Raw genomic sequence first — 11,629 nt, forward strand, 5'->3', positions numbered from 1 at the left:
GTTGATTAAGTATTATTTTGGGGTGTTGGGAAGCTGACTCTAGTGTGTCTGAATTTGAAAAGCTTCTTAAAACTTTGCTGCTATTATGCATGTTACCAGAAGTCACGCACAACCTCACACGACCTGGATTGTGAGGGGCTTTGTACATAGCAAAACCTGCCGCAGTGCATGATAAGTCATGTTCCCTGATTCTCATTGGTTTTTTTTATTGGGGGAACAGGGAATTGCGCATTAGATTATTTTTCGGTCTAAAAAAGGTCAGCTTTATTTGTCAACAAGCTTTTTCTTGATAAACAGTGTGACATCCAGACACCATAATTTCTAAGGCAGCAGTTCTCAAATTGTGGGTCATAACCACACCAGTGGGTTGCGAGCTGACTTTTAGTAGGATGCAAAAATGTAGGCTGGCACCATAAGGCATTTTGGGGTGTTAACCAGTTTCTGCAAGGCATTCTGGAGCACTAGCTGGCTGATGAAGTGGGCTGTGGTGCTAAAAAGATTGGAAAGCACTGCTCTAAGGAGATTGTTCTTTGCAATGCAGTTTTTTAGGAACTATCTTAAATTATGGGTTTGTGTTTTCTTCCAAAAGGTGGACAGAATTTTGGCAGTAACCGCATGGCATCAACCCAGTGTAGTGACTGGGTGCGAACAAGCAACGGAGGTCATTTCGCTTCACCAAACTTCCCTAATTTCTATCCACCCAACCAGGAGTGTGTCTATATTTTAGAAGGTATTGACATCTTCTTTATATCTTGTCTTCTCTCATACCTTTTGAAGGTATGACAAATATTTTAATTGTTAACGTTGAGACATTTCAATAAAAATATTGGCCAAAGACTGACTCTTTCAGGCAATGTGCCCACGAATGGAATGCGGACTTTGATTCCAGTGCAGCAGCCAAAAATTCTGAAATTCACTAACCTGAACTCGGCAAATATATAATGCATGTGTATTTTCATGTTAACAGGATAAACACAGAGCTGAATATCCTGGTAGCTTTAGATCTCCAGTAGTTCCAAAAGGCCCTGGAATTAAATAAGAATTAAATAGGTGTTCCCTTCACTGGGCACTCCAAAGTCTGTTAAAGTCAATGAAAATCTACATTCACTTCAGAGTGCTTGCCTTTCATCTTACCATTTCCCTGAGGTCAGTTTCATATTTCAGTGTTGTTTTCTTGAGTAAACAAGCAATCTTTTTGTAACATCTGACACAACTAACAGGGGAGGGGACCATGCTAGTAGACGAAGGGAATGTGTGGGTCTGAATTGTGTGCTGCTTCTATTCAGCAGTGTGGCTTCAACTCGGCATGGAGCCTTCAGCCAGCTAGTATGCAGTATGCAGCCCCCAGAAGCCCCCTTTATCCAGCCCATGTGATAGTTGGGCTCTCCCAGATCCATCATCAGTTGCTCTCAGCTGCTGAGCTGTGCTAAATGTGGAAAAAGTGCTTATTTCGGTCATTGCCTGCTTAATGATGCCACTTCCTGCTTAATGACATCACTCCAAGACCTTAGTAGAAATTGTGAATGCTATTTTGGCCCGCAGTGGGTTTGACACCCCTAGAGTAACTGATTCAAGGGATCATTCACCATTAATGATCCCACTGGTAGACTTTCCAGTAGAAGGACTGACAAGAGTTTAAATATAAATAATAAATTTGATAGTACCTTCTGTAGAATGTTGCGTTCTAATGTTTCGCCTATGCTTCTGAAGAATTGGCTCTGTTTGGATGTTACTTTTACTGTAGTACTGCAATGTACAGCAGTGGGAAAAAGGAATGTATCAGAACAGTATGATTCAGGGAATGAACATGGATTTCAGCCCCAGCTACACTGGCTTGAGTACACAAACAAAAATAACTGTGATAATTAATATCACAGGTGCTATTAAAAAAAACAGAAACATACAAAATAGGTATTTGTTGGACATAAATCTAGAGCACTGCAAAGAACTCAGTAGCTGTTTTGTGAGATCCAGGAGCAACAGGTGCTCCTAGACTTCTAAGCGTGTCTAATATAGGTATCATTTTGATGCATGTTCTATATGATGCTTAAATTCCATAAATGAAGTTCTTCCTTTGTATTCAAATCATTGATACTGTAATGATTTGTTTGAAATGTTTTCCGAGCAGCAGAAAATGCCTTCTTTTTTTAACTGGAGACTGTTTTCATTCTGTTGCTGAAAATTTTCTATTGATCTGGACTGTGTTTACTCTGTCACACAGCTGCCCCACGTCAAAGAATAGAGCTAACCTTTGATGAACCATACTACATAGAACCCTCGTTCGAATGTCGATTTGATCACCTGGAGGTTCGAGATGGACCTTTTGGCTTCTCCCCCCTCATTGATCGCTACTGTGGTCAGAAAAGTCCTACTCTAATTAGATCAACGGGGAGATTTATGTGGATAAAGTTTACTTCGGACGAGGAGCTAGAAGGAATGGGATTTAAAGCAAAATACTCATTTATTCCAGGTAAAAGTTGCATTTTTTCCAATCTTTTGTTTCTTCATTTTGTGCAAATTCTGCCAGATGAGTGCCTCATAATAATTTAAAACAATAAATATTAATACGTTTTTTCAAATTAAAGTCTGCCTGCTGTAATTTGCTTGCAGTTACTTATTCTCACTGAGGGCCACTTAATACATCAGAGCAAAATTTGGTATTGTATTGTTTTTGGCTTTAGCAGAGGATTGTGTGTAATCTGCCTTCTGACAGAAACAGGAATCTCAGACCAAGATTCTAAATGTCAGGGTGCCTGTAGGTTCTGAAGTTGAAAACATTGTTCTACAAATCTAGTTGTGTTTAAATGGGTGACACATGCATAGGTGCTCTCTTCTTTGCTCAGATAAGATTAGAGTTGTGTGGTCTCTGAGAAGCATTGGCTGTCTCCATTGTCAAATTCATACAGAAATACAGTCCATTTATTGAGAGATAAGAAGCATGCTTCTCCTCTGTTCAGAACCTGTTCTGGTGTACTGTATTTTCTGACATACCAAGTGTCTTATATTTTCCCCGTTTGAATGAAGTGACTCTTAAACTTCCCTAGACCTTGTCACTCATTATCTTTTTTTTTTCTTCCATGTTATAGATCCTGACTTCACGTACCTAGGAGGTATTTTAAATCCCATCCCAGGTCTAGTATTGCGGCAGTAATCTCCTTTATACATTAAATTTTAAATCACTCTTACCTTAGGTTTGACAGCGGCTTGTGTCTGTTTTGCTCTAGATTGCCAATTTGAGCTCTCCGGAGCCGATGGGATAGTCCGTTCCAGTCAGGTTGAACAAGAAGAGAAAACAAAGCCTGGGCAAGCAGTCGATTGCATATGGACAATTAAGGCTACTCCAAATGCAAAGGTGGGTCCATCAAGTGTTTAATGGGCTTTCAACTCATTAGTACTTGGGAATGGTCATTAGTAATGATTTGCATAACGTGTCTCATTCATTGAAATTAATTGCCTTTTGGTGATTGGGAGAAATCAGGATTTATGTTAGTGTCACAGGTTGCTTCCAATGAACAATAACATTGTGGCTTGATCTGTACCTATCAATTACTCTGAAGATGTTTACCAAGGTCATATTTTGAGGGTCCTTCAAGCTTGGCTCCAAGCTCTGCTCTGGGTTTTCCCTCAACTGCTATATGTTGTAATAAGCATATGGTTCAAGTGCAGCAAAATACTTTCTTTTAAAAAAAATAAAACTAACACAAATCCTTCAATTTGGGGGTTAGAGCTGGCTCAGATTAAGGTACATCAGAGATTACATGCTATCCACCATATTGTTGACAAAAAGTTCCTACTATTGATATAGAGGGCCATCCCCCAGTATCCATGGGGTGTAGGTTTCTGCTGCTACTGTGGACACCGGAAACCAGATAGCAGCAAACCCTATGTACTTTTGAACAAAGAGAGGCAAGTCTTCAGTGCGACAGGAACGGGCAGCAGCGGAAGCTTTTTGGAATAGGAAACAGACAGCAAGAACACTAAACTCGTAGATGTTAGAGAAGGCAACAGCATGAACACTGAAGTGGAATCTAACCTTCTCACTGTCTGCTTTCTCTGCTGTCCCTTCCTTGCAAACAGATCATTTACGAAGAATGAGATGTGAGTCTGAGTGTGACTGGGGGGGAAATATGAGAACAGTGGATAATTCAGAACCACAGAATTGGAGTCTGTGGATTTGGGGGGGGGGAGGGGAAAACTACTATAGTTCCGATTTGGTTTGTGTTTCAAAACCTGCTAAGATAACTTCAAGTTACCATTGCTGACTAGTGCTTAAACAATAACATTCCTGAAATTTAAATGCTGATTAGAAAAAATGTGTGTTCTCATATTACATTTTCATCTCAGGAACAGAGACCCTTAAGTGATATCCTGGTTTTTAATGGGCCCTGTTTCACGGAGCTTGGGGAAAGGAAGAATTGTTCCATTATAGCTTTAATTTGTTTTCTGGTGCAAGTACCTGTTCTAATATTGCAGATCTGTGTGATCATTGACTAGCCTGGAAATTGCTGAGTATGCCCATGCATAACCTACACACTTATTGAAATTACATGCCTTGTTGTATAATGTCATCTCAAAGGAGGTCATAATCAGTCTGGTTTGGGCCTTGAATATTTTCATTCATATTTTACATTGTTTTCTCAATTACAATATGCTGGCTCTCATAGCTGGAAAGTTTTTGTGATGAGATTCTTTTCTTAACATTCCATAACATCCCTATCGAATCTATAATAGAACCTGCAGGTTAATGTGAAAGGCACTTGACGTTTTGGAATGCTGAACTTTGCATATAAAAGGCATTCATAATTTGGTATCTAGAACCATATGACCATGTCAAAAAAAAACCCTTCCCCCCACACATGCATATTTGTAGACAATAACATTATAAACGGACTTTTCTGGATTGTTTTAAAACTGCTTAATAGTAAAGAACAAGGGAACATGTACAGTATAATAAATGTACAATCTACAGCAGTGGTTTCCAAACGTTTTTGCACCGGGACCCACTTTTTTAAATGACACTGTATCGGGACCTACCTAGGTTTACTAGACTTCTAAAAAAGGAGATCTGTAAAGAAATAAAATATTTTATAAGTAATAATAACCAGAAAAAAGACCCTCAAACATTTATCTCTCTATATTTACACTTGCTTGCAAACTGCTGCAGCTCAGCTCTTTGCAGGGTAATTAGCAGTTACGGTATCTGATTTTTTGAAGAGCTCAGGGCTTGAGGCAATTGGTTATTTGATCTTTCCATTGCCCTTTGGCAACCTGCCAAAATCAGGTCAAGACCCATCAGTAGGTCCCCACCCACAGTTTGGGAACCACTGATCTGCAGTATCTATCTTGAATTTTGAGACTTAAAAGAGCTGTAATCTGTAGGTGCTGATATTTTTGTACTGCAAAAGTAAAAAAAAAAATCAAGCAATTCCCATCTTGATTTATTTATATTTGAAATGCCTGGTGCTTATTTATAAATGTCATTGAATATTTCTGGAAGGCATGTCTTCAGTTGCATGCTTATTGAATTAAAATGATAGTGCTTTGATTGGATTATTTTATGGTGCAGCAAGCTCTGAGCTTGGCAGGATGGTAGCTGCTGGTGGAGTTATCTGGGTAAAGTTTAGGGCTGTGTGAGTTAGCAAGAGCAGGACACATGGTGAAAATCATATGTTGCTGCTTACAACCAGACAGTACTGTTGGCATGTACATATATGTATTTGCACGAGTGAATTGTGAGTTGAAGGCATGGATTGTATGTGTGGAAATAATTTTTGTCAAGACAAATTGAGAGGCTATATAAATCCAAATCAAGAGGCACAATATAGAGGAAGTAGGAGGGTATGCCCAGAGATTACAGTTTTGGCTGTATCACAGTGATGCAATTATAATGCAGTACAAGGATCCCTAGGCTTGGCATGGCTTGTTGGACACTGGTTTTCAGCCTTCACACAAGGCTGGCACCTTCAGTTTCCTTTGAATGCAAGACTGTGCAGTTATACAAGTTAGACAAGCTTGTATATAAAGGGAACTGGAAGCCATACCTACTTATGTGAAGTTGGAAAGCCAGTTTAGACTTTGGTCCCAGGAAGTAGCGTGCTTGTTTATAAGGGAATCTGAACAATGGTAGATTTTGTACATTTTTGACTGAGAAAAATGGCTTTACCTAGATTTTGCTATGGGTCTGCCAGCTGGTGTGCTTGTTTTGGGGCCGCTTTTTTGCCCAACCTGTGCACCTCTAAATAAATATGTTAGAGCTGTGACATACAGGTCAGCCCTAATTATCCATAAGTTTGGAACTCAGAGATTCAACTCAACATGGGTCTCTGACCTGCATCTGGAAAACCAACCTATACCCTCCAGTTGTGACCAAATGTTCCCATACCTTGAGGAGGTTTCTGTGACTGCACCACTGCTGGACAATTGGATAGGATTGGGCCCTAAGCCTCTGGTCAAATAAGCTGTAAATGGAGCTTAAATGATAATTCACTGCTCTCCTGTGCTGGAACTGCCCATCTGTATAAGCCTTAAAGAAAGCCTGCCAAAAATTTTACAGTGTTCCTGCCAAGACAGGATTGTGTGTGTGTGTGTGTGTGTGTGTGTGTGTGTGTGTGTGGGAAAGTGTGCATGCTTCTTTAAAAATTAGGTGTTGAGTTTTTCTTCTACTCTTTTTACACACACAACTTCTCTTGCCCTTTTGAAGTCATTGCATTGATCAAAATGTTATTTTGGAAGTTGCAGGGGAGACTAGGATGTTTTACAACCAAAGCATTGTGCATATCCAGTAAAATGGTCACATAACATCCCTGTCTGCTGCTTCAGTTACAACTCCTGGGCTAGTACAGATCTAACTTGCTTGGGGAAAAGAAATTGCTCTTCAATTAAAAAAGCAAGCATTGAAAAAGAACTCCTTTCTGTGTCAGGAGAGAAAACCTCCATTCTTCTACATGTTGAAAAACAGATTTCTTCTCTTTGTCCTGAAAGAATAAAGCACATATTTGAGAAAGGAAATTGCTGTTCGGCTAAGTGACTGTTATAACTTTAGACTTGAGAGGTGGGGGTGGAAATTAATACTTGGAAATCAACAAACTTAGGGCACAATCCTATGCAGGTCTACTCTGAAGTAGGTCCTATTGAGTTCAGTGGGACTTACTCCCAGGAAAGCGTGGTTAGGATTGCAACCATATTTTCATACATGCCTAAGACAGAACATTTTCAAGCAAGCGTTCTACCTCCTATATCTTAACAAACGTACAAATGTTGTGCTTTAAAAAGTGAGACAGAAGTTAAGGTCGATGTCTGCATATTTGACTTCATGAAGCTTAATTTTTTTTTTTTGCTAGTTCTACTCTTAAAGGTGTCTTTCTCTTCCTCTGCTGACCAGATTTATTTGAGGTTTCTGGATTACCAAATGGAGCATTCCAATGAATGCAAGAGAAACTTTGTGGCTGTGTACGATGGAAGTAGCTCCATCGAAAACCTGAAAGCCAAGTTTTGCAGCACTGTGGCGAATGATGTGATGCTCCAAACTGGAACTGGGGTGGTACGGATGTGGGCAGATGAAGGCAGTAGGCTAAGCAGGTTTCGGATGCTCTTCACATCTTTTGTAGACCGTAAGTATGTGGTCGCTCGGCATTGAGAAACCACTGAAAAATATTTTGTAAGACTTGAAGTTGGAACCTCTTACTCCTTGAATCAGATGCCCAATGTGAGGCTCATCAACTGAAAACTATAGAAGAGGAATGTGAGATGCGGTAGTAGCTTGTGATGTGAGCTTTACCATCAAACACATGTACTTCTACAGCACTATGCACTCTTGTTGTTTCCAGTCTTTGGAAAATGCTTTATTTGGGGCAGAGACATAGGCTAAATCACTAGTTTCCAAACTTCTTAGCATCAGGATCCACTTTTTAAAATGGCACTCCATCAGGACCCACCTAGGTTTACCAGAGTTTTTTTAAAAAAGGAGATCTAGAAAGAATTAATATTTTTATTTATTTATAATAACCAGGAAAAGACCCTCAAACATTTATCTTCCTATATTTACACATGCTTAAAAACTGCTGGAACTGAGCTCTTTGCAGGGCACTTAGCAGTTACAGATCTCAGTACCTTAGATGTAAAAGCCTACCAGTTTAAAAAAAAGGAAAAAAAAGAAACCCAGGTTCTTTATACAATAGAGAGTACCCCAAAAGCCATGTTAATGATTCAGCCCAGTGGTTCCCAGGCTGGGTCGGGACCCACTTGTGGGTTGCAGCCTGATTTTTGGTGGGTCCCCAATCCAGCTACAGAAGCTGTAGCTGCTAAATACCCTGCAAAGAGCTTAGCTCGTGCAGTTTTTGAACAGCCTCAGTGCTTGAAGCAATTAGTTATCTGAACTTTCCATCACTCTTTGGGGACCCACCAAAATTCAGGCTGCAACCCACCAGTGGGTCCCAACTCACCGTTTGGGAACCACTGGGCTAAATCATTAACTTGGCTTTTGGGATACTCTCTACTGTATAAAGAACCTGGGTTTCTTTTTTTAAAACAGGTTTTTACAACAGGGAGACTTTCTCAGACAGCGGTTGACCATTTTGATCTAAATCTACCCTTCTGCAAACTCTTTCCCAGTGAGCACAGATCTCAGAGTCTGTTAGTTGTATTTTCTAACTTTTTGTTAATAAAAGAAAAAGTGGAAACCTTACTGTTCAGATCAGTTGTAAACAGCAAGAAGGCTAATTAAACCTGATACAACACCAGTGTGTTCTCTGATACATTGGTGACCCAACCATCAGATTGTTATATTTCAAATTGCAATACATAACACGGCACAGATTGTAATAATTTAAAGAACATGCCTCTTAGTGAAAAGCATTGACGAGCTAAGCAATAAACTTGCCTGGATTGAGAACATGGCTAGCAGAAGAAAGAGCTAGTACCGCTTCTGTTTACTACAAAGTAACCCTTAAAGAGAAGCGCTACCAAAATGTAGTATAGCTGGAGTAGGGGGCGGTTAGCACTGATGTACTATTTTGAATTGATTTACAGTCACCCTCCTTGTCTGTGGGGTCAGCATCCGGATTTCATTATCCCACAGCTGGAGGGCCTCAGAGGATCTCCTGGATGACACCAGAAGGCAGTTCTCTTTGTGTTTGGGAGGTCCTCTGAGACCCTCCAGCCATTGACTTATTTATCCACAGAATTTGATATCCACGGGAGGTCCTTGAAAAGATCCCCATGGATACTAAGGGCCTACTATAGTATTTGCTTATAATATATCTTTGTATACTGGCAACCACAGTTGTGGGAATATTCTGAATGTGCTTCTTGTCCTACTCTGGCAGCATCCTCATGCTTCAAATTTTAAACCAAAACATGCAATGAACACATGTACTGAAAGTATATTTCACAGAATAGTTACTGTTTTGTGTAACATCTCCTTTTTCCTTTTTCTTCCCCCCCCCCCCCGACCTTCCTCCTTCACAGCTCCTTGCTCAGGCAGCACATACTTTTGCCATAGCAACATGTGCATCAATAACTCTTTAGTCTGCAATGGCATTCAAAACTGTGCATACCCTTGGGATGAAAACCACTGCAAAGGTGAGCGTAGCGCAATGAGTCGTAACCTTGGTCCGCCAGGGCTGTCTAGTTTGCGCCGTCTAATTATCTTCCAAATGGTGTGGGACAGCTGTTCTGTTCAGAATTTTAAAGGTGTGAAAGGCTCTGAGCAAAACAATATTGCTTTTTCCTATTATGGAAAGATGTGAAGCAGAACACTGGCCTGTTTCGTACATAAAACATACAACTTCTGAACTTGCCATCTTGGTTACCACCATTATCTGTTTTCTCATCTCTAGCTCCTTTTTCAGACAGAAAAGCAAACAAATTCACTTATCGTGCTACACTGAATCTCTCTGTGGTGACAGTATCTTGGATTCCTGTTTTTATAGCTTAACAAAATAGATCTGTTGCAGACCAACTCTAAATAATTTAAAACCAGTTGTTTTTTTTCCAAGTGAGTCTATGCCTTACTAGCATTAATCATCCTCCTGGTCAGAATGGTTCTCTACAAAAGCTGTCTCTCTAGGCAACAATTTTTATGCTTCTTTATAGGTTGCCTACTTTCCATCAGTTCAGAAGTCTGTTTTAGCATTTATATGTACAGTGGCGAAAACTCTACCCCATTTTCCTATACATGAAGTACATTGCCCTTCATATTTTAGCCCTTCACATTTTTAATACCCCAGAAATAACACCACTGCTTCCCTTCTGATAGCTCTTGCCACCGCCCAGAATAACTGATCTTTCAGAGCTTGTATTTTTCTGTAAGTAGCTCGACCTAGAAAATTGCTGTAATCTCGCAGTGCCATCTTGTGTGCTTTCCTATAAAGTGCCATCAAATCTCTCAATGGTTCTTGTTCTGCACTGTTGAGTTTAAGTGCCTGAGGTGTGGCACATCTCCTGTAACCCTCGGGAATCAAGACAAGGGTAGTTTGAAAAGCTAGATATTAGGATGAAAACATGGCTACAGCAAGACTGAAGGTTTCCAGTGAGCAGCTAATTTTGAACAGGAGCCACTTAATGCTGGTTTAAACTGGAAGGAGGAAAAATTCTAGTAGGCATAAGAAATCTGAAAGCCCAATCCTATGCATTTCTACTTAGAGGTAAGTCCTATTATGGTCAACTGATCATGCAAGTTTTATTTTAGCATTATAAGTTTTGTTTATGAAGCAATAGCTTTGAAGAAACACCTTTTACATAATTCATGTATGTTTCACAACAGGCACCATCTTAGAAGAGCACCATTCCCTCATGTATAGGAGAGAGAGAAGAGGAAATACCTCTCCTAAGATGTCTCCAATCAGTTGATTGGATATACTGTACTATGATATACGCTGATATACTATGCGGTTTTTCTGAGCACTTACACTAAAAACATGTTGCCTGATTAGTTGAGGACATGCCTTCTTAAAAAAAAAGTTAAATCAATTTGAAAGTTCTTTGATTTTAATAAAACCCAGTGTTTCTCAAATATTTTGACCTCAGGCCCCCCAGAGTAGTGGCAGCCATCTCTTCAGCAGGCCAATATACAGAATCCTTGCATTCACCCATGTACAAAACTCACTGCTATATGTATAAGGCGGGGTGCTAATTCAATACTGGCTTTAGAAGAAAACTAGAAAATGACAATGTGTGATTTTTTCAGTGATAACGAAATAAAAACACCCAACACTGCTTTCTACATGTCTCATTTTTGAAAAAAGAAACAAAAAAAACCCCGAATCTACAAAAACTGAAATGGCGTTCCAACACCTCTACATATTGGTCACTGTAAGCTGGTTGGGCTGGATTGTGGGTGCAAGTAACAACCGTGGTTGCATCTGCTGACACTATGCCACCTATATTACCTTCCTAGGAGACTTTTAAAGCAATTATAGTTTAAACAAGTGCACCTTCGGAATAAAGCTTGTCTCCGCCGAATCCTGAGCCTCATATCCAGTCTCGTGACCCAACACAGGACTCCTTGATTCTGCACTGGCTGAAGAGCTGCCACATTGCAGGGCTACTTCCCTTAACCGGTGAAGGGGTGAAAGTTCCCTTCTCCCGAGGAGCCAGAAGCAGCTGCCCAGGGTGTGCTGAATACCGCGGA

At 40.1% G+C, this 11,629-nt stretch overlaps 1 protein-coding gene across 1 annotated transcript in view; it reads left to right on the forward strand.

Moving 5' to 3' along the window:
- Positions 1-10,848, forward strand: part of NETO2 (neuropilin and tolloid like 2) — a 31,814-nt gene extending 20,966 nt beyond the window's left edge. The window contains exons 3-9 of the mRNA XM_066637960.1: positions 590-730; positions 2,222-2,470; positions 3,087-3,131; positions 3,225-3,352; positions 7,382-7,610; positions 9,466-9,579; positions 10,763-10,848. Coding sequence (XP_066494057.1) covers positions 590-730; positions 2,222-2,470; positions 3,087-3,131; positions 3,225-3,352; positions 7,382-7,610; positions 9,466-9,579; positions 10,763-10,848 — 992 coding nt within the window. The remainder of the gene's footprint in view (positions 1-589; positions 731-2,221; positions 2,471-3,086; positions 3,132-3,224; positions 3,353-7,381; positions 7,611-9,465; positions 9,580-10,762) is intronic.
- Positions 10,849-11,629: the final 781 nt, after the last annotated feature.

The sequence above is a fragment of the Tiliqua scincoides genome, chromosome 9 (genome assembly GCF_035046505.1).
Source record: "Tiliqua scincoides isolate rTilSci1 chromosome 9, rTilSci1.hap2, whole genome shotgun sequence".
NCBI classification, from domain to species: Eukaryota; Metazoa; Chordata; class Lepidosauria; order Squamata; family Scincidae; genus Tiliqua; species Tiliqua scincoides.